The following is a 20,774-nucleotide window of genomic DNA, read 5'->3' on the forward strand; positions in this document are numbered from 1 at the left end:
TCCCTCATCCCGTCTACGAAGCCAACCCAGGCATCCCTCGAATCGATTCGCCGTCTAGCTCGAACCGGTGACCGCAAGCTTCTTGAGGTGCTCCCTGCGAGACGGACAATGATCAGCTCCATTGCCCGTTAAATCGAAGCGAGACCTGGCGACTCACATGAAGACCTGCAGCGAGACGTCGTCGGTAAAGATGGCTGCGCCGACAGGAGGCTGGCCGTACTCTGCATTGAGAGGAAAACCCGAAGCGGGTCAGCAGGCTTACTCACGAGAACCGGTGACAAGCGCGACTCACGGCCGCCGGATGCGTGCGTCGTCGAAGGGTTGAGCTTGGAGAGCAGGAAACGAGCTTGCGAGCCGCCCTGGTCGGTCTGGACGTATCGAGGCAGAGGGAAGCGGTCGGCGAGGAGGTCCTGCAGAAAGCGGGCGAGTCAGCTTGGCATCGCTCGGAAAGCGATGGGAAGTAAGGCACCTGCGCGTCCTCGTGCGGCAGCTTGAGCAAGTCTCGCAAGTTCTCGTAGCCGTCCTGGTCCTGGTAACCCGCCTTGCGCCACTGCGCAATCGTGTCGCCGTGGAAGATGAGGATGTGGAAGAAGGTGTCGAGGAGGAGAATGCGGTCGGGCTGAATCGAGATAGAGTCGAGGAGGACAGCTTCAGGTTGGGCTTCGAGCGCGTAGCTCATCAGCGTCGGCTGGATCATGATGAGCGAGTTGTTGACGTCCTCCGAGTTGAGGATGTGTCTGCGAGCAGGAGCGAGTCAGCGCCGGTAATGTAGCTTAGGGACACGGCGCGAACGCACCGGTAGTACGCCGTCTCGTCGGGCGAGTTGTTGAAGACCTGCAAGAACTGACTTCGCCGCAGGTGGAACATGAACTGCGGGTAGATGACAAAGTTCTCGTTGAGGCGGAACGACGACGGGTCGTCCTTGCGGTACTCGGCGAACTTCTGGCAGAGGCGGATGAGCATGCGGTCGAGCCAGCGCAGGACGTCGGGGCTGTCATCGATCTCGGCCTTGTACGTCGCGATGCGGGCCATGAGCACCGCTGCCGCCTCCTGGTCAAAGTTGTCCGAGATGGCCGGGTTGCCCGGCTCTGCAAAGTTCCGCGCGATGGTTGTGACGCGAAGACGGTACTGTCCGGACGAGTGCTGGTAGTGCGTGACGAACTGGATCGTGCCGCGGGCGCCGGGTGCGAGAGGTTGGCCGGCGGGGGTGACGACTTCGAAGTAGACGGCGTTGGCTGTCCGCGGCGTGAGCGAGCAGATCTTCCACGCCGACGTCTGGCCGATACCGATCTCCGTCTCGCCGACCCAAGCCGACTTTTTGTTCGCCGAGATGGCGTGGCCGATCAAGCCCGACACTTTCAGCTCCTTCGTGGTCTGCGGGGAGGAGCGAGTCCTGATGAGCAAGAGCGCAGCGAGCTGAAGAGCAGCGCACGCACCTGCACATCGAACGTTGCATTGAAACCCATCTGCAAGTGCCCCTGGTCGTCCTTCGCAAACACTCGACGCAGCGACGCCTTGAAGAGCTGCATGCTGAACGAATCCGCAAGGACCATGAAGCCGTTCGTAAAGTTCGACAGCGTCTTCATCTCGAGCAGTCCGACCTGGTCGAGGCAGCCGATGAAGATGTCGATGGCGTGGCCGTTCTGTGCTGCGCGTCGTGCGAGCGCCTCGTAAAACTGGGCCGAGTGGGCGGGTTAGCCTGCGATGAGTGGAGAGGAAGACCTCGGAATGCACCTTCGTCGCCCGCTTGAAATACTTGACGTTGTCCCGCTCGATATCGTGGTGCGAGCGAATGGGCTCCCTCAGCTCGACGCCAACGACCATTCCAGGTCCCTCCGTCGCCGGTCCACCGGTGAACAACATGATCCTCGCGCCCGTGTTGGGGAACGTCGTCTCGAGCAAGCCGACTGCAACGCTCATCGCGACGCCGGTGCAACGCTGCGCACGCTTGTCGGACGGAACGGGCCATGCGTCCTTTTGCAGCGTCTCGAGGATGGTCGTGAGGCTGTACTCGACTTGCGAGACGGGGAGGAGGAAACGGGCTGCGCCGGAGAGAGCAGGAGGAGGGGCGTTGGGAGGAGGGCCGCCGGGTCCGCCTTGGCGGGTTGGAGGCGCGAGGCCGAGCATCTCCATGATCGACTTGGTCGTGTACTCCTTCGTGCCGCGGAAGACGAACGACTTCGGGCACTCGGTATAGCCGAGCTCGTGCACTTGGGCCTGCGAATGGCGAAGAACGTCAGCCTGGACTTGCAGATTGTGAGGAAAGTAGACAAACCATTGTTCCGTAGGTGATGAGGCCGACGAGCGCGTGAGGCGGCATGTCGTTGATGGCGACAACGAGCGCCTCCTTGAGCGACTTCAAGTCATCCTCCTCGAGGCAGGTGTCGACGACAAGGAGGAAGATGGGCGGGATTTGGGCGGGGCGCGAGAGGGTGTATTCGATAGTCGTGTACTGGGGCAGGAGTTCGGCGGGGAGGTTGTTGTTCGAGATGTCCTTGTAGTGGGGAGGGAAGGCGTTGCGCTGAAGACAGAAGGGGCAGATCCACAGCTTACCGCGGACGTCGATCTGGCAGTACGGGTTGAGGATGGCTCGGCAGGGAGCCTTGCAGGTGACGGGTTCGTACAAGACGGGCGGCAGGTCGGGACGGTCCTTCAGCGGAGTGTACAGCTGTGCGCGTGCGATTGCAACCCAGTCAGTCCACGACAACAGGACCCAGCGGAGAGAGCGAGAGTGAACGCACCGCTCCGATGGGCACGACGGTCCTGGTCGCCTCGATCCTGCTTCCGGCCCAGACGTTCCACGAGAGCCTGACGCCGTCGCGGTCCTCGACCTCCTCAAAGTCGAACGCACGCGGACCCGACATGAGGCAAGCGGGGGGAGGGGGACGTGTCGAGCGAGGAGAGCAGCGACGCGGGTGCTTCGAGCGGGCTGGACCGGGTTATCGGACGCTGCGAATCGATCTAGCGGGTATACGAGCGTGTCCGCCCCGAGCAGAGCGCTGTGCAAGTGGTGGGCGAGCGAGAGCAGGGGAGCTCGCCGACGACAGGCTCACCTCGCACCTCGACCACTCCTGCCACCGCACTTGCTGCGTGTACGACATCACAGACAGCTAGAACAGCCTCCAGCGAGGTCAACAGTCCCAATCCCGTTTCAATAGGCCTTGTGGTCGCACCTCTCCATCGCTTCAAAAGGTGCGTTGCTGTACACAGCGCTGCAGCGGGCTGGCAAGGCCTGCGTTGCCGCAGAAAGACTGACAGAGGACTTTCTGCGCTACAGACACGCTCTCGCCGCCTCCGCTTGAGACGACACCTTCCCCTTCTCCTCCTCGACTTCCCGTCCTCGACACCCTTCACACCCCTCTCCGGCCATGCGCGCGACTCTCCAGCTGCTGAGCAAGGCGTCCAGGGCTCCCTTGACGAGCAAGCAGGGCAACAAGAACTACTACAAGGGTGAGTTCGTGACCGCTACATCCCTCGGCAGTCTAGTCAGGCTGTTGAGGGTGACGGGCTCCGCTGAGATCTCCTGCTGACATTTCTCGTTTACTCACAGGTACCGGTTCGCACCCTGGTCTCGGATCGAAGCGAACAGGACGACACGCTGTCGGCAAGGCGCCGTACATCATGATGCCCGAGCGAATGAGGCGGTTCGTCGTACCCGAAGGCCTCAACGAGACGGACCTCAAGCCTTACGTAGCGGCGAACGTCAGGTTCGACTTCAAGAACGACAGCGGGTGGCCCATGGCGAATTCCAAGCCGACGTTCGCGAGCAAGCGACAAGGACTGTTCGGCCCGAACGGCTTCGATGGGCACTACTACCTGCAGTTGGGCGAGCACTTCAAGGGCATCAAGAGCGAGTAGACGGCTCTGGATTGTTGGGCGGGAAGGCGTGCATCCTTGTTCTGTAACTCTAGCGCATTTCGTTCCCCTCTACCTGCCGCCTTCCTGCGTGTTGTTCTCCCAGTGAGCTGTGAGATCGCTCCTCGACCGTTCTCAAGCTGTCGTCTCGCCGAAGAGCCAGTCGTCTCGTCCTCCCCTCGCAAATCGACCCGTCCCGCTTCTTCCACCTCTCCCACTCTCCTCCTCCTCTCAGATCCGCTCAGACACCCCAAGAAAGTGCGTACATGGTTCATTGAGCACCTTGAAGCCGCCCCTTTCGCCCGCTGACCCTCCCAACCCCCTGCCTCGCCTCATCACCACCGCAACCCGTCTCGTCGTCTCTTCGTCCGCAGTGACATCCTGCGCTGTTGCCATCGTCGGCGTGGGCCTCGTCGGCAAGCAGGTCGTGCACCAGCTCACTTCGCCCGCCCTCTCGCCGTTGTTCAAGATCATCTCGCTCACCAACTCGCGCCATACGCTCCACCTTAACCCCGCCGCTCCCTCTCTCGACGGCCAGACCCTCTTGTCCCTCCTCCCGCCTTCGTCTGGACCTTTGCCTTCGTCCTCGGCCCACCCGGCCGCGAGCTATGTCGCCGCCAACCCGACAGAGCTCGTCAAGAAGCTCGCTGCCGACGCTCGTCACTCGAAGCAGCACACCATCCTGATCGACTGCACCTCCGACCTCTCCGTCACCGAGCTGTACCCTACCACCATTGCGTCCGGCTTGTCCGTCGTCACCCCCAACAAGAAGGGCTTCTCCTCGTCCGCCGACCTCTTCAAGCAGATTGTCGAGGCGCAGTCCGCACCGAACGCAGGCCTTGTCTACCTCGAGGCGACCGTCGGCGCCGGCTTGCCTATCATCTCGACCCTGCGAGACCTCCTCAAGACTGGTGACGAGGTCACCAAGATTGAGGGCGTCTTCTCCGGCACCATGTCATACATCTTCAACGAGTTCTCCAAGCCGGCGTCGGGTGGATCGGCGGGTCCCAAGTTCAGCGAGATTGTCAAGATTGCGAAGGAGAACGGCTACACCGTGCGTCGGAACCTCGCAGCGGGAAACGCGCGACTGACCTCCCTTTCTGTCACAGGAGCCGCACCCTGCCGACGACCTCTCGGGTTCTGACGTCGCTCGCAAGCTCACCATCCTTTCTCGCCTCCTCTCGATCAATCCCTCTTCCCTCGCCGCCCTCCCCGACCTCCCCGAAGGCTACGCCTCCCTCTCGACCGAGACTCTCATTCCCTCTGCGCTCGCCAACATCGCTTCGGGCGAGGAGTTCGTCCAGAAGCTTCCTGAGCACGATGCCGAATTTGACAAGCTTCGCTCGGAGGCTGAGGCGGAGGGCAAGGTGCTTCGCTACGTTGGAGTGATTGACCGTGCATCGGGTGTCGTCAAGTGCGGTCTCGAGAAGTGTGCCCCCTTCCTCTCTCTTCGCTCTCCTGTGCTGATCGTTTCGCCTTTCGCAGGTATCCCGCCGCCCACCCCTTCGCGTCCGCGCTCTCGGGCTCGGACAACATCGTCGCTTTCCACACGAAGCGCTACTCGCAGCGCCCTCTCATCGTCCAGGGCGCCGGCGCCGGCGCAGACGTCACTGCCATGGGTGTCGTTGCGGACGCGATCAAGGTTGCGGAGAGGCAGGGCGTCCGCGTTCACCTGTAGAAAAGGGATTCTGTCGTGCATAGACGGGTTGACCCACCCTCCCTGCCTGTCCTTCCTTCGACTCCAGAGCGTGCACGAGCTTGCTTGCTAGACAGAAGACGCGCAGCAAACGCTGCCACGGTTGCTGGCCGTCGTCTTTCGTAGCCGTGCCAGGGTTTCGCTACGACCGTTCACTTCTCCTCGCTGTTCGCTCTCTGCTCGCTAGAATGCCGTCCAAGCTAGATTTGGAACACATAGCGGCCATCGCCCAGCCGGCACAGCTGCCGTGCGGCCTGACTCTCTCGAACCGCCTTGTCAAGGTCAGCCCCCACTTCGCGAGTGTTCACACCGTTGGCGGGATTGACAACGCGCTACCATGCCAGGCAGCAATGGAGGAGATGCTCTCGAACGGCGACGGACTGCCTAGCGAGCTGGACGAGGCACTGTACGAGATCTGGGCTGAAGGAGGTTACGGCATGCTCATCTCAGGTGCGCTGCCACTCTCGCAGAGGGATTGCGGACGACAGGACTAATACTCGCAAGCTCACAGGCAACGTCCAGGTCTCGCCGAAGCACCTCGGAACACCGCTCGACATCTACGTTCCCTCCTCGCCGTCCCCTTCGACCTCTGCCGCTTTCTCCCGCTGGGCACAGTCGATGCGACCACTCTCCGACGCTCCTCGACCCCTCGCGATCATGCAGCTGAATCATCCGGGTCGGCAATCGATGCGGTTGTTCTGCGGCCGACCAGCTTCGCAACCCTCTCTCGCTCCTTCCGCCGTACCGATGGCTGTCGGGCCAAACATCCTCGGCTACGCTGTTGGACGGCTAGTCTGGGGTACGCCGGAGGAGATGACGGCGACGGACTTTGATGAGGTGGTCGAGCAGTTTGTTGCGGGAGCGCGACTGGCGAAGGAGACGGGCTGGGACGGTGTCGAGCTGCATGCGAGTCACGGGTACCTGCTCGCGCAGGTTATGAGTCCGAAGGTGCGCACCAGTCCTCCAGTTCGAATGGCTCGGCCCAGCTGATCGTCGACCTTCGAAGGCCAACTTGCGGACAGATGCGTATGGAGGAACGGCTCGTAAGCGGCTCACCCTCCTCTTCCGCATCGTTGATGCGATACGAGCGGAGCTACCACAGAAGCGCGGCTTCTGTGTCGGTGTCAAGCTGAATTGTTCAGACTTTATCGTGCGTCTCAGACCACCTTGTTCTCCGAGATGCGCGTGCTGACAATTCTCCAACGAGCAGAAAGGCGGCTTGACAGTACGAAACCTCGTCAATTCTCGCTTCAACCGCTACTAACGCTTTGTGCCGCAGGAACAAGACGCGCTAGACAACATCAAGTGGATCGCAGAACATGGCGGGATAGACTTTATCGAGATCAGCGGCGGTACCTATGAGAACCCAGGTGTGCAGCACGGGTCTCTGTTAACGCTCACAGACCACTGACGCTCGTCGCCGCAGAATTCATGAATCCCGACGTCTCCCTTCGACCCTCGACCCTCCTCCGAGAAGCCTTCTTCGACGCTTTCGCCCACCGCGCCCGATGGCTTCTTTCGACCCTGCCACCCTCCTCTCTTCCTTCGCCAGCTCCTCTCGTCCTCCTTACCGGCGGTCTCCGCTCTCGAGCCGGCATCGCTCGCGCCCTCTCCTCCTCGACCAAGTCACCGCCTGCAGCAGACCTCGTCGGTCTCGGTCGTCCCGCGGCCGCAGATCCCTTCCTACCACACAAGCTCCTGCGAAAGACGGTCCCAGGCGACATGGCGCGACCACCGTCGTACGACTCGCTCGCTGGCGTCCGGTGGATCCGGTTCCTCTTCGGCTGGCTCGCAGTTGCCGGTCCAGGCTTGGACGTCTTCTATCACACCATGTTGCTGCGGCAGATTGCGCTGGCGCGAATGAAGGAGAAGAGACGGGTCGAGCGGCTGAACGGACCGAGGAAGGGGGACGGGACGCCTACAAAGGTTGTTCGGACGGGTGTCGAGGGAGAGGATCTGCCGCTAAGCAACTTCTGGGTGCTCGGATGGCGAGTATGGGTTGCGCCGCTGGTACCGGCGTGGATGCTGGGGTTGGCGGGCGCTCTCGTGTTTGCGGTGCTCGGTAGGGGATGGAAGTGGGCAGCGTAGACGAGCGGTCGTGGTAGATGGAGAGCGAGTGCACTGAGAGCGCACGCTCACAAGTCTCTCGGTGAGACGAGCACTACGAGAGACGAGGTCAAATAGCTGGATTGCGGCGGACGCCCAATGAGATACGTTACAGGGTATGACGGATGATGTTTTTGCGGCGGCAGGTATGCATGTGTACAGATGTGTAAGGGCGAGGCGCCGGAAGTCAACGCTCCTCAACGTCGCCCGCTCAGTACTCCTTCTTGGCGAAAGACCGCAGGTACTCGTAGTCCTCCATGCAGTCGTCGGCGGCCTTTTGCAGCTCGGGCGAGAGCGTCGTCTCCTTCTTTGGCGCGGCAGGCGTGTCGCTCGCCTTGGCGTCCGGAGTTGTCTGGCCGATGCCCTTGCTCTTCGCCGCATCGTCGTGGAAGCCCTTCCACTTCTCGCTGCGAGGTGCATCGTGGACATGTCAGTAAGGCGCCACGAGAGGCCGGGATAATGGCGAAAGAAGGGCGCAGAACGCACAAGTGGGTCCGCGTCTCCGGCGCATCGTCCCACTCGAGCATCTCCTGCTTGAACTCGATGCCGACGTGGTCGCACCACGCCTTGACAACCTTGGACGGCGCCTTCAACAGCTCCTCGCTCTCAACGAGAAGAGGCGTCTTGCCCGTTTCCTCGCGGATGAAGTCGAACAGCATCCGCAGCTCCTTGTAGCCCATTTCGGACGGGTCAAAGTAGTCGAAGCCAGTCGGTGCGCCGGGGTAGCAGAGGCGTGCGTAGGAGGGAACGGCCTTGTTCGGATGGCGGATCAAGAAGGTGTGCGAGATGTGAGGCTGGAGGAGTTCGGATGTCGGGATGAGGGTAGGATTGTTCGGCGTCGTCTCGGCGCCATTGAATGATGCGGCGACGGTCCCGTTGGGAGAAGAGGTGTCGATCAGATATTGCGCCATGTCTGCGGGCGTGAGGTGCGAAGGTCAGCGAGAAGCTTCGACACTGCCACCTGCTGTGCAGCGTCCTCGTTCGACGCATCGTCGCATAAGAGTGCAGGAGAGCGCGAAGCTAACCTTTGGAGAACTTCCGCATGGTCGGGTGAGGTTTCGCGACTTCGGCCCAAGCCTGCGGGTGACCGGGATCAACCACGCCCGGGTCATTCGGAACGAACAACGCACCTTCGCATACGAAAGCTCGCCATGCCCACTCTCATCGCAAATCTTGTCGTCAAACCGCTTGCTAACCCGCTCCTTCGAGTAGTACCACGTCTCTCCCATCGGCTCGTGCAGGACTTCGAACTCGTCCGGACGGGCGAGCAGCATGCACTCGAAGGCCGTCGAAGTCGAACGAGGATGAACCCAGAGAATGATGTTGCTGGGCCGGCTGGACGACGAGGTAGAGGAAGAGGCGGCAGAGCCGGTCGAGGGTGTCTCGAAGCTGGCGTCGGGCGACATGATCGGCGTGCAGTCGACAGGAGCAGCTCGGGCGGCAGCAGAAAGCGAAAAGGAAGCGCGAGAGGGAGGGGAAGAGGGCGAACCCCCGTTCCGCCGTCCGAGCGAACGAGATCGCCGCGCTCGTCCCGGCTGCTCTATCGAGAGCCGTCCCACTCGCGCGAACTGTGCAACGCGTCAGAAGAGATGGCATCGGGTGAGCGGGGAAACTCGAGCTGGCCGCAGGGCCGTGAGCGGGCGGAGGCAGCGTGGGCGTGCGTCGAGGGGCGGGAGAGGCAGCAGACGGTGGCAATAGCAACAGTTCAGCCTGCGAAAACGCAAAGTCAGCGAGGAAGGCGGAAAAGAAGGCGAAGAGGAACCAAGAACGGACGAGTTGCGAACGAGATCAGTTTGACCTCGCGTCGAGCCACGTTGATGTCTGCATCACTACTTGCGCACGCATGGCAACAACGCCGACGACATCCCGAAGAGACCTGCAGCGAGCACTCGAGGCGATCGGAGCGGACGAGCGGCGGACGAACACCTGGCTTGTGCGGATCAGCCTGGTCCTCCTGCTGGCGGCTTGGGCGTGGCAGGAATACGCTGGGCGGCCGCAGCCGAGCAGCCGAGGAAAGGGACGGACTGGCGACGAGGCTGGCGGTGCGCGAGTCTTCGTCTGGGCAGGAGCGGCGTAAGTCGAGGAGCTTGCGAGACGAGTTCCTCCGATTCGCCGATGGCTGACGGCCCGTTCTCGTCGACCAGAATGGCGGTGTTGAAGCTCGCGACGCGGTGGTACTTTGTGCGGGCCAGGCGAACGATAGGTGCGTGTCGAAGTCGTCGTTTGTTCGGGCGGCTACGGTCGAGAGCGGGCGCAGGGTTTCACCGGGCGGAAAGTGGTAGCAAGCTGAGTATAGTCTTCGTCTTATGCAGACGAAGCGCTGCTGGAAGGCGCCGTTGGAGGTGGGAGGAGCGAAGGGACGGGAGGGAAGGAAAAGGCGAAGAAAGGCCGGCGATGACAGCGGAGGCGGCCGTGAGGGGCTGCCGCTCGGGTGCGCTACGAGACGATATCCATCGGCGACTTGAGAAACCTGTCGAGGCTGTCAGGTCAGCAGAACGAGGCGAAGCGTTTGCAAGGGAAGCTGTCGTCCTGGTTTCATGACCGTCAAGCTCCTTTCCGATGCGTTCAGCCCGTGTGGCCTCTTTTTCCCCGTTCCAGCTCCGTTCCGCAACAGTACCAGCCCGCGAAGCCGTTCCACCGCAGAATGACCGGAAAGATCTGCGCGAAGCGAGCAAAGTGGGCCAGAGAAACGAGGAGAGTGGGGGACTGGCCCGAGGGACTCCAGTGGCAATTCTGGACCCGCAACAAGGGTTCTGGCGAGCAGCGAGGGAGCGGTTCGTGGTCAAGAGGTCGCTCAACTCTTCGACGAGGACCACATCGCTTCCTTCGGTTTCACTTGCTCTTGACGGGCTTCCAACCGGCTCAGGCTGTGGCTATGGGTGCTCTGCTCAGCCGAGTGCGCACGCAATTCTCCCCGTCCCCTGCTCGTCCCGCTGGCTGACCTGACATCACTTACACCGCCCCTCCTCACCTCGGCACGCCTCTGTACGCCCTATGAACAGCCACGCGAGCCCGACTACGACTCCTACCTCTCCAAGCTTCAAGGCCAGATTGCCGCGCGCCAGGCCCGGCTGCAGCAGATCCGCCTGCGTGAACGTCGGGCAAATGCACTCTTCATCACGTACGGGCTCGGGCTGTGGGTGCTGTATGCTGTGCTGTGGTACTTTGGGATCGTGGGAGTGAGTGGAGAGGAGGACTGGCCGACTAGGGCCGCGAGAGGGGCACCTGTTATCGGTGGACCGGTCGCGTGAGTTCCCGCCAGGCTGTCGAAGCGGAGCCAGACTGACGGCGTTTGCCTTCACAGCATCATCTGCACACGACGGGTATCGCGATGGTACTTTCACCGCAAGCAGGAGAAAGAGGGTGCGCGAGTTCGCTGTACCTACTACGTTCCATCCCCCACAGGCTTTTTTTCGCAGAGGCGACCTTGAAGACGCTCGTCAAGCAGAAGCAGGACAAAGTCGAGGAGATCAAGAAGAAGACGGGCTACTACATGACGCGGGACTTGCTGGAAAAGTACGACGAGGCGCTGAAGAAGGGGGTGCGCACAGAGTTCCGCTTCTCGCAAGTTGCACCACTGAAGCATCGACGTTCACTCCTTGCAGCCCGGCGGAGCAGGCTCAGCGCCTTCTACTCCTGCGAAACAGACCGCGAAACCTGGCGCAAGGGCGACACCTCAACAAGTCCCTTTCCCCGGTTCTCCCGCGACACCCGCTCGTCCAGGCGTTCCTCCCGGCTTCGCGACGCCTCAACAGCAGCGTCCCGACCAACCTGGCACCCCTGCAACTCCCGTAATGGCCGCCTCCGCCGCCGCACAGTCGCAGGCACACATGGCGTTCCCTCCTATGCCGCCTCCCACCCCTCACACCCGCTCGCTGATGGACAAGGTCGCCGACGCGCTGCTCGGCGTCTCGCCTGAGGAGGCGAATCCGTTCAACAAGTATGCGCTGATCTGCGCGCGGTGCTATTCGCACAACGGTCTCTGCCCGAAGGAAGAGTTCGACTTTGTTCGTAAGTCGGAGTTGTGCCTCGCTCTGTACAGCGCTGGCCCACACAGTACTGACGCTTGTTACACTCGCAGAGTACCGCTGTCCCCGATGCGGCTACTTCAACCCACCTCGGCGCGATCCATCCTCAGCCTCGAACCCCTCGCTCACGACAAACGACCAAGCGCGCCATCGCCGCGTCCACTCCGAGTTTGCACCTTCGCCTCTCAGTGCGACGTTCGGCGCGGACGCAAGGCCGTTGAGCGTGGCGTCGAGCGGGAGTGCTGAGGGAGGAAGCAGGGCGGTCGAGGAGCGCGAGGAGGACGACTCGCCAACGGAAGGACGGGTAGAGTCGGCGGGGACGGAGAGTGAGACGAAGGAGATTAGCACGACGGCATTGAAGAGCGGGGAGGCGAGTCGGAGGCGAGGGCGCAAGGCGGCGGAGTCGGACGAGGACAGGATGGACACGGACGAGTAGCGCGCGGCTTCTCGGGCAAATCGACTTGGACTTACGGTCATCACGGTGTCCTCGTCGCTCGCCAGCAGAGGGAGAGAATGTTACGAGTCGTTTGCACCGCCCTCCAGGAAGAGCGAGGTCCGCGGACACTCCTCGCGCAGCTTCGTCTCGCGCCTCACTCGCTCACGGCGACGACGACGGTGCTCGAGTGGCTGGAGAGGCTCACAGACACCGCTGAACGGGATCCACTGGTCGCTGCTCGCTCGCCTCGCGTCGCTGGCTCTTCATCAGCTCTCGCTCGCCCATTTCGTCTTCTCGCACGGGGCGTCTGACTGTGCGGCCTTTCCGTCTGGCTAGATCCGCTGGGACATGAACGGTGAGCACCCCGGCACTCTTACGGAACCGCCAGACTGCGCTGACACGGGCGGACTCGTCTCTCAACTTGAAATCGGCGTCACCAACCTCGAACAGGGCTCCCTCAACCCATCTCCGCGCCGTACGACCAGCCGTCGCCCTTGACCGCACCGCGTCCACAGCCACCGCCGTCCCAGATCCCGAGCGAGAACCTCACAGCAACTGCAGACGCGTGGGGACGAGGATCGACTGCCTCACCTGCACCTCCGCCTGCCGTCAGCGCTTTGCAACCCAACATGCCGCCTCCGCCTCCGCCGCACCAGCCTGGAGCGGGAATGTATGGCGCACCTGGACCGTACGGAGGAGGAGCGAGTTACCTCGGAGCAGGAGCAGGAGGCTCCCACCTCGCACGGCCAGCGAGCTATTCCGTCGGCGGGAGTGCAGTATCAGGCGGGTACGGCCCTCCTCCGCCGAGCACGATGCACGCCCGTCCCGCCTCGTACGCCGCCGGCGTCCCCTCCGCCTATCCGCCCGCCAGCAACGCCTACTACCAGCCTCAACCGCCTATGCCTCCTCCTCCTCTCCCTTTTACGATGCCACAGCCCGGCTACCTCTCCGCAACGCCTTCTCCCATGCTCGGTGGCGGCCAGCCCGCGAGCGGCTTCGTCTCCCGCCCTCCGCGAGTCGCGAGCATGCAGCCGGGCGACTTTGCTGCGCTGCAGAGCGGTATGGACGCGATGAGCTTGGGGAGCGCGACGCCTGCGCTTGGAGGATACGTGACGGGCGGTCCAGGAGGTCGTCCAAACTACTACGCCAACCCGGAAGACGGCCCGCCGCACAAGCTTGCCGTCACGCAGCCGGACGTGAGCCGTCGGTCTCGCATCCTCGCCGCAGCTGAGTACTCACGGCGTTTCGCACACAGCAAAAGCTGCTTGCGTCAATGCGGGAAACGGCGCACGCAGGCGGAGGCGACATGCAGAAGAAGGTTGCCTGGGCCAAGCAGGTCCTCAAGTTTATTGAGCGGCATCAGTCGTCTGCTGGCGAGTCTTCGCGGATCACCGACCCGACTCTCGTTCGCTGGACGGACGAAGCCCTCAACCACATCCTCGCCTCTGCCTCATCGCCCAACCCCGTCCCGCTCGCCCTTTATCTTCGCGGCGAGCTCTCCTCCTCCGGCTCGTTCCCTTCCTACCGCTCGAAGGACGCCAAATCCTCCTTCCGCGACTTTGAAGCCGCCGCGAATGCCGGCTACGTCAAGGCCTGGTTCCGCATCGGCCGAGCGTACGAGGACTACGGCGATATTCGGCGGGCTGTCGGCGCATACGAGAAGGGCGTCGAGAAGGGCTGCTGCGGCAGCACGTACAGACTTGCCATGGCGTACCTGCTGGGCCAGATCGGCGTCACGGCGGACGTGCCCAAGGCGCTCGGGCTATTGAGGCGGGCGGCGGACTCGGCAGACCTGGACACCCCTCAGCGTGCGTCCCGTTCCCTTCTTGACCTCTAGCCGGTCTCTGCTCATGCTCCTTCGCTCGCAGCCCCTTACATCCTTGGCATGCTCCTCTGCGGCGAGTTTGACGCGCCCTCCGTCCAGCTCAACAAGTCGCTCATCCCGATTGACATTGACGAGGCGAAATGGCGAGTCGAGCGGTCGGCGTACCTTTGCTTCGGTCCGGCGCAGTACAAGATGGTGCGTGTCCTCGAGAGCAGCTCCCGTCCGCACTTGCTGACGACTCGCTTTCGCAGGGCTACGCTTACGAGTATGCGACACTCGGATGCTTGTTCGACCCGCTACTGTCTGTGCAGTACTACGCGCTCGGTGAGTCTCGCGCCGTGCGCTGTAGGGCGTTGACTGACCTGGCTCACCGCAGCTTCGCAAAATGGCGAGGTCGAGGCCGACATGGGTGCGCTCAGCTCTCGCCGCTCACCGCCGAGCTCGACTGAACCGTCCTTTGCGTGCAGCTCTGTCAAAGTGGTACCTCTGCGGCTCCGAAGGCAACTTCGAGAAGAACGAGGCGCTCGCCTTGACGTTCGCGGAGAAGGCGGCGGCTCGACAGCTTCCTGCGGCCGAGTTTGCGCTCGGCTACTTCGCCGAGGTCGGGTTGTCGGGTGGAGTCGACATCGAGAAAGCGAAGCGGTGGTACAGCCGGGTGAGCTCTCAGCCCGTCGCGCATCTTCTGCAGCCTTTGTTGACCAGCCCCCTTCTCCAGGCCGCTGGCCACGGCAACGACGATGCCAAGAAGCGCCTCGAGGCGTTGCAGCTCTCGAACCCGGAGACGCTCAACCGCAACGACCACGACGCCAACGTCGAGACGAAGCTCATTCGCAAGCGCACCGCCGCCAGGATTCGCTCGGACGAACAGCGCGAGCGCCTCGCCTCCTCGAAGCTTGCCGCATCGCTCTCAGGCGCCAACCTCGGTCCCGGTCCAGGCGGCCACGTGCCTCCGCCCGTCAACGTCCCGCTAGCACAGGCGCAGTACCAGCACGGCATGCGACCTCCGAGTGGTCAGCCAGGCGCGTCGTACCCGTCGCAAAGCCTTCGACGGAACCACACGATGCGTCAGGTTGAGGAGGCGGCACGGATGGGTCCTCCTCCGCCGGGCACACCGAACCCAATGAACCCGATGCGTCCAACCCCCGGTCGTTACCCTTCGCCTTCGCCATCTGGACGTCAAGGATACCAGCTTTCGGATGCCCCGCCGAGTCAGCGACCTACTCCGCAGCAGCAGCACCAGCAGCCGATGCGGCCGCCGCCTCAGCAACAGCAGCAGCAGCAGCAAGGTCGACCGCAAGGTATCCAGGTTCAAGCTGCGCCGGACAAGCACAAGCCCGCTACTTTCGCCGAGATGGTGCGCCCCCTTGCGAGCGGTGATGACGGTCCTTTGCTCACTTCGCATGCTTTCCCGCAGGGCATCGCGACGCAGAAGGCGAAAAAGGACGACTGCATCATCGCCTAGAGCGGCGCGCAGCACGAAGGGACGGATGAAGCGCGACGCCGTGAGAGGGTTACAGGCGACTTCCGACCTTGCAAGCCTGCCGGCTCGTCTCCTCTCGATCTTCCGCTCCATACCGACGACGATATGCAGATCTTATCTCTCCCTATACCCTGTCGACCACATTCTCCCTCGCTCTCCCCTGTGTATACCCCTAGACTTTTTGTCGGTCTTCGTTCGTTCGACCGCTCTCTGCACCGACTCTGCAATTCGCATATCGCACTTGTGACACTCTCGCAGCTTGCATTGCGTCGGTTTTTGCGAGCACACGTCGGCATTACGTCCGTGAGGAGGGGGTTTCGCTTCTTCCCCTTCGCTACCTCCCCTCCCGCACACTGAGTGCAGCTACAACGACCCATCTCGACGCATTAAGCTGTGTACGTCGTCCCCACAACTGCTAAACACCTCCCATCCGCTTGCTCCACCTCGTTGGTCCTCGGCAAGTGCACCGCTTCGTGCAGACCAAGGAGGGCTTCAAAAGGTACGCCGCCTCGCTTTGCAGAACGCTAGAGCTGCCTACTGCTTGGGCGCGACCGCACAAGACTGACAAGCCTCGCTTCGTGCAGCCATGGCGTCGCTTCTTCACGACGCAATCCTCGCGACCCTCTTCCTCTCCGTCTTCCTCTTGCCCGCCTACTTCTTCCTGCCCACGTTCTTGCGACCTCTCATCGAGTCGTCACGCGCCCTCGCGAAATCGCTCGCCTTCGTTCTCCTCGCGGCCCTCCTCTTCCTCCTCGTTCTTGTCGCCGCTCTGGTCGGCGAGAAGGCGTACCGTCGATGGGTACTGGGCGTACGTCCACCTACAGAGGCGGATCGAGTCGGTGCAGTCGGGCCGGACGCGAGTCCTGAGGAGCGCAGGCGTGCGAAACGCTTCTCGCGCGAGTCGAAGATGGACGCGGTGGCGGAGAAGGTCATCGACAAGCTCGAGGCGAGTAGCGTCGGCAAGTTGCTCAGAAGGAAGGGCAAGGGAAAAGTGTCCAGGTCGGGAGACGTCGAGTTGAAGGACCTGCGAGGTTCGGCCGCCGCGACAACGGCGAGGAGGCGCACGCCGCCGCCTCCGCCTCCCTTGCCACCGCGGGCCTGATGAGCGGGTGATTGAGGTGCATCGAGCCTCTCTCTATCGGTTCGGCAGAACCTGCTGACTCTGGGTCTGACCCAACGGCTTCGCACAGCAAGTTTTCTGTACCTACGTGTCAATTGCTACACTGTACCGGAGTGGCGAGACTTAGCACGAGTGGGGTATGGAGAGCCAGACAACACGTACGAAAGAACAACAGAACGAAGGAACAAAGGGATCGAGTCTACTCAAGCAGTCGTTACGTGCGTCTCCGCCTCACCAGCCGCCGACAAGCTGCTGCAGCAATGCCTGCGTCGTTTGCTCCGTCGACTCCGATGCGCCAGGCGTCAGCGATGCGCCGAAAATCTGAGGGTCGAAGCTGAAAGCGGGCGCCGCTGCTGACCCTGCACCCGTCGAGACGACGCCTTGCGACCAGTAGTCCCACGTCTGCCCACCAAGGTTGATGAGGCCCATGTCCTGCAGCAGGTTCGACGAGAACGACCCGCTGAGCGCGTCGCCGTAGGTGTTGCGTGAGAGCGCCTCGTCCGGCTTCAATTGCGTGTTGAAGAGGTTGGGCGTCGCGACACGAGCGGCGTCACCGGAGTTGACGGACGGGAGGCTGACGGGCGTCGAGGTGGTCGACAAGGGGAGGACGGGGACGGTGCCGGCTGGTGCGGCGGAAGAAGTGGCAACTTGCTCCGTGTCGAGCTCGCGCGCGAGAGCTTGCAAGATCTGCGAGAGAGCGTATGTGAGCGCGGGGTAAACGCACAGGAGACGAGTCAACGCACCTCGGCGAAGGAGCGCTCGGCGGAGCTGCTGTCGCCCGACATCATCCTCGCAAGGCGACGGGCGCGGCGCTTCTCCTGCTCGAACAGCAAGCCGCTGAGAACTGAAGTGTCAGCGACGGGTTCTGCGAGACGTTGGCCAGTGCGGCTCACCTCAGGACCTTGCGAGCAGACGAGATGATGTTCCGCAGATGGTGTGACGCGACCTTCTTCTCGATGTCCTCGCTGAAGATCTCAAGACTCATCGCGAGCACCTCCCTGTCCAGCACATGGTGATTAGCGAGATGAGGGGAGGAGGGTCAACTCGAGAAACGCACTTCTTGCTCTCAAGCTCGGCGTCGGTGCAGCCTTCGTCGATGGCACTGTACAGAGTTGGCGAGTTCAGCCTAGTCACTCCAACTAGAGCAGAGGATCACGCACTGGTAGAGGTCGGCGGCGAGAACGGTCGCAGCGGTCAACGAGTGCTGTGCGAGAGACGCATGTCAGCTTACGGCCTAGCGAGGCTACCGTCGACGACGAACCGAGTACATCATGCGCAAGTTGCGGTTGATATTGATATTGTTGTGGTGGCTGATCAAGACGATCTTGGCGGCGCGGATGCAAGCGTCCGTGCTGCGCGGAAAGGGCGTCAGACCGGCTCGTGCTGGCTCAAGCTGATCCAAGAGAGCCGCACCTGTACGCGAACTTCGAGTTCGGCTCCCAGCCCTTGACGAGGAACGGGCGGTGCAGGCGAACGAGGCGGTTCTGCGGTCAAACGCGACAAGCGGTAAGCTCGGCGCTCGTCAATCGTCTGTGCGGAAGGCGACTCACGTTCGTTCCCTGTAAGACGATGTAGCGCTTCGCCCGAATGATCGGGTCCTTCGTCTCGAGGGACACGTACTCGTGCTGGAAGACGTCCGGGAGGTTCGCCATCAATTCGCGGTACTCCTTGTCGATTTCGAGGATCGTGCCATAGTTGAAGCCGTTCTCGTCGGCGATGAGCAGGTCGAACGTCTTGCGGTTGCTGTGAGCAAGCGCATTAGTGCAGGTATTGCAAGGCCGGGTGAGGCACGCACATCATCGCCATCGCTGCTTTCTGACGGTCAAGCGAGGCGTCCTGTCGTGCATGAGGTGTCAGCTTGTGGTCCCGGAGTGGTAGACGAGGAAGGCGCACGGTCAGGATATTGTTGGGCGCCGGCGTGACCCTCCAGTCGTCCATCGACAGGTCGCTCCAGTTCAAGTTGGACAAGAAAGCTGTGTTCGTATGTGTCGGGTTAATGGCCTACAGGTAGCGGGGTCAGCTTGTTGAAGTCCGGAGAGGAGCAGCTATCTCGTACGTAAGCCTTGAAGCGAGCCGAACTGCCAGCACCCAAGGAAGGTCAGCTCGATTCACCCTGGATGCCTGAAAAGGGTTCCGACGCACGCAGCGAGGTAGTCGAAAAACCGCAGATGACCCCACAACCGCAACGCCGACTCGCGCTTGAACGAGTTCTTGCCAGGCGGCCAGGCGGGGTCGTCAGGCGGCATGACTTCGGGGTCGCTTCCGAGCTGATGGAGACCGAGTCGCTGCGCGGATGTGAACAATTGAGCGCGGTAACGTCTGAGCATGAAGGTACAGCCCTTACTTGGCCTGTTCGAATTGCCGCGGCGAGCCAGGACGAGAAGCGGCCGAACTCGCCTCCGTACGCCGACACCATCGTCCACTGCGTAAGAAACGCGAGCGTCAGTATCAGAAGCGATACATAGTGTAAGATTGAACGCACGCAAGCGAAGAGGATGGTCACCCTGCCGGAAGAAGCTGCGTCAGCGAGCGCGCGGGAAAAGGGAGGAAGCGCAACGCACTGGATTGCGCGGACTTGTGGACGACCGAATGCATCCGCCAGCATGAGCAGCTTCTGCGACGCCGCATGGTACGACGCGCCCTGCGACTTCCAGTCTCCCTTCTCGCCGGGTGAGCTGACGACCGTCATGGCCATCGACTCGTCGCACGAGAGCGCGAGGACGATGGTGTAGAGCGCGAGCCACGCCGGATCGACTTCGTGTCGCCTTCCCGCCTCGTACATCTGCCAAAACCGCTCGAGTTCGGCAAAGAACGTCTCGCGGTGGATGACGGGGAAGAACCAGTCGAACTGCTCGAAGTAGCGTTGTGCCGAATCGTAGGCTTCGTGCTTCGGTGGCAGGATCGGAAAGATCTTGTCGAGCGTGCGCAGGCGTTCGGCGTCGAGTTCTGCCTGGTTCAGACACAGGTCGAGGCCGAGGTTTGTCGATGTCGCCGGACTGACGAAGATGATGCGGGGAGCGACGATGGAGGTTCGCCAGGCAGTGAAGTCGGGCTCGGGAAGCTGCATCAGGGTCGTGCCGCTGTTGGCGAACTTGCCGCTGCCGCCAAAGATGAGGTTGTCGATAACGCCGAGGTCGTCAGACTGGTGACCGGTAGGATGCTTGCTGATGGCGCTCTCGAAGGAGGGGTAGTCGATGGGCTGCGAATAGGACTGTCAGCGAGTATCGCAACGGGAGAAGGGCGGGTACGAACAGCGTCGGCTGCGCTCAAATCCTTTTTCGGCCTTTGCCCCATCATCGACACGCCAAGCTCGGCAAAGGACGCTTTGAGCGGCGCCGGAAGCTTGTTGATGAAGCGCTCGACGAGCTGCAGCCGTTCGCGAAGTTCGTGAACATCGGTCGCGAGCGCGAACGGCTGCTTTTCCGGCTCGATTTTGGCGTCCTCCCAGCTGCATGCGTCGGGTTGGTTGCGCTGTGAATAGTAACGAAGTCAACGCGGGATCCGAAGAGCTTGAAGCGGTGAACTCACCTTCAAGCAGCTCGAGCAAGGGATCTTGCGGTCGCACTGCGGGCCGTAGCGCGTCAGTACGAATAACAGCACATTGCAGATGACGCTCCGCACCTTGATCTTCCGGCGCTGCGTCCAGGAAAGTTGAAGTCAGCTATCTCGACGGGGGAGCGTGCCGAGGACGACGAGTGGAACGCACCTTGCACTCTCCGCACGACAGGGACTGCTTGGAGCGCTTCCTCGCTGGTATGCCGTCGCCCTCTGCGCCCGGGCTGCCATCGTCTGTCCCGTCAAACACGCCGCTCGTCCTCGCGGCCCTCTTCGGCTGCGACGGCCCCGCGACGGCTCCTGCGTGGTTCGCGCGCGCGCTGTCGACGTGGATGGGCGAGTTGGGCGAGTCTGGCGAGTGCGATGTGCTCTGGTAGGCGTACGGTGCGGGGTAGGCAGGGTGGTGGTGTCCCCCTCCCGATGGGGGTCGTGGATGGTGTGGATGGCCGACGCCGTGGAGTGGGTGGGTCCGCTGTGCGCCTGGGTGCGCGCTCATGACGGTCGCGAGCAGCTCGAGGTTATCCAGCTTGGGCAGCAGCAGCAACTCTTCGCCGTGTCAGCGACGAGTCAGCCAGACTCCGCCGCCGAACGCCGCGAGACCGCGCAACCCAGCAACGGACTCTCCGAGCGAGAACAACAACACGGCTCAATGGCGTGGCAAAGCAGTAGAGTA

At 62.2% G+C, this 20,774-nt stretch overlaps 8 protein-coding genes across 8 annotated transcripts; 5 read left to right on the plus strand and 3 right to left on the minus strand.

Annotated features, from left to right (window-relative positions):
* Positions 1-54: 54 nt before the first annotated feature.
* Positions 55-2,864, minus strand: RHTO_05801 (protein transport protein SEC23; the record flags this gene model as incomplete). The annotated part of the gene is made up of 9 exons (XM_016419462.1): positions 55-94; positions 158-221; positions 293-410; positions 470-737; positions 797-1,374; positions 1,437-1,676; positions 1,735-2,217; positions 2,276-2,668; positions 2,742-2,864. 9 exons carry the CDS (start codon positions 2,862-2,864, stop codon positions 55-57), a joined length of 2,307 nt encoding a protein of 768 aa, XP_016269668.1.
* Positions 2,865-3,368: 504 nt separating this feature from the next.
* On the plus strand, positions 3,369-5,533 carry RHTO_05802 (homoserine dehydrogenase; the record flags this gene model as incomplete). The annotated part of the gene is made up of 6 exons (XM_016419463.1): positions 3,369-3,450; positions 3,551-3,854; positions 4,091-4,113; positions 4,230-4,909; positions 4,965-5,284; positions 5,341-5,533. The coding sequence occupies 6 exons, from the start codon at positions 3,369-3,371 to the stop codon at positions 5,531-5,533; spliced, it is 1,602 nt and encodes a 533-aa protein (XP_016269669.1).
* A 206-nt stretch (positions 5,534-5,739) lies between these two features.
* Positions 5,740-7,639, plus strand: RHTO_05803 (FMN binding oxidoreductase; the record flags this gene model as incomplete). Its single annotated transcript, XM_016419464.1, has 7 exons — positions 5,740-5,832; positions 5,896-6,001; positions 6,063-6,499; positions 6,558-6,701; positions 6,762-6,776; positions 6,831-6,921; positions 6,978-7,639. 7 exons carry the CDS (start codon positions 5,740-5,742, stop codon positions 7,637-7,639), a joined length of 1,548 nt encoding a protein of 515 aa, XP_016269670.1.
* Positions 7,640-7,868: 229 nt separating this feature from the next.
* On the minus strand, positions 7,869-9,063 carry RHTO_05804 (uncharacterized protein; the record flags this gene model as incomplete). Its single annotated transcript, XM_016419465.1, has 4 exons — positions 7,869-8,064; positions 8,144-8,570; positions 8,683-8,734; positions 8,788-9,063. 4 exons carry the CDS (start codon positions 9,061-9,063, stop codon positions 7,869-7,871), a joined length of 951 nt encoding a protein of 316 aa, XP_016269671.1.
* A 1,238-nt stretch (positions 9,064-10,301) lies between these two features.
* On the plus strand, positions 10,302-12,121 carry RHTO_05805 (protein lunapark-B; the record flags this gene model as incomplete). Its single annotated transcript, XM_016419466.1, has 6 exons — positions 10,302-10,553; positions 10,660-10,904; positions 10,962-11,020; positions 11,077-11,198; positions 11,263-11,668; positions 11,739-12,121. 6 exons carry the CDS (start codon positions 10,302-10,304, stop codon positions 12,119-12,121), a joined length of 1,467 nt encoding a protein of 488 aa, XP_016269672.1.
* A 348-nt stretch (positions 12,122-12,469) lies between these two features.
* RHTO_05806 (chitin synthase activator) lies at positions 12,470-15,408 on the plus strand (the record flags this gene model as incomplete). The annotated part of the gene is made up of 9 exons (XM_016419467.1): positions 12,470-12,476; positions 12,572-13,317; positions 13,377-13,929; positions 13,990-14,141; positions 14,198-14,270; positions 14,323-14,355; positions 14,414-14,601; positions 14,662-15,300; positions 15,361-15,408. The coding sequence occupies 9 exons, from the start codon at positions 12,470-12,472 to the stop codon at positions 15,406-15,408; spliced, it is 2,439 nt and encodes an 812-aa protein (XP_016269673.1).
* Positions 15,409-16,012: 604 nt separating this feature from the next.
* On the plus strand, positions 16,013-16,528 carry RHTO_05807 (uncharacterized protein; the record flags this gene model as incomplete). Its single annotated transcript, XM_016419468.1, has 1 exon — positions 16,013-16,528. One exon carries the CDS (start codon positions 16,013-16,015, stop codon positions 16,526-16,528), a length of 516 nt encoding a protein of 171 aa, XP_016269674.1.
* Positions 16,529-16,777: 249 nt separating this feature from the next.
* RHTO_05808 (C6 transcription factor) lies at positions 16,778-20,597 on the minus strand (the record flags this gene model as incomplete). The annotated part of the gene is made up of 19 exons (XM_016419469.1): positions 16,778-17,233; positions 17,290-17,383; positions 17,440-17,544; positions 17,604-17,648; positions 17,707-17,750; positions 17,808-17,898; positions 17,960-18,030; positions 18,097-18,289; positions 18,342-18,382; positions 18,440-18,547; positions 18,603-18,624; positions 18,689-18,831; positions 18,891-18,968; positions 19,029-19,050; positions 19,108-19,745; positions 19,799-20,017; positions 20,075-20,110; positions 20,168-20,182; positions 20,253-20,597. 19 exons carry the CDS (start codon positions 20,595-20,597, stop codon positions 16,778-16,780), a joined length of 2,766 nt encoding a protein of 921 aa, XP_016269675.1.
* Between the last annotated feature and the right edge of the window lie 177 nt (positions 20,598-20,774).

This window comes from Rhodotorula toruloides (assembly GCF_000320785.1).
Source record: "Rhodotorula toruloides NP11 unplaced genomic scaffold Scaffold37, whole genome shotgun sequence".
NCBI lineage: Eukaryota > Fungi > Basidiomycota > Microbotryomycetes > Sporidiobolales > Sporidiobolaceae > Rhodotorula > Rhodotorula toruloides.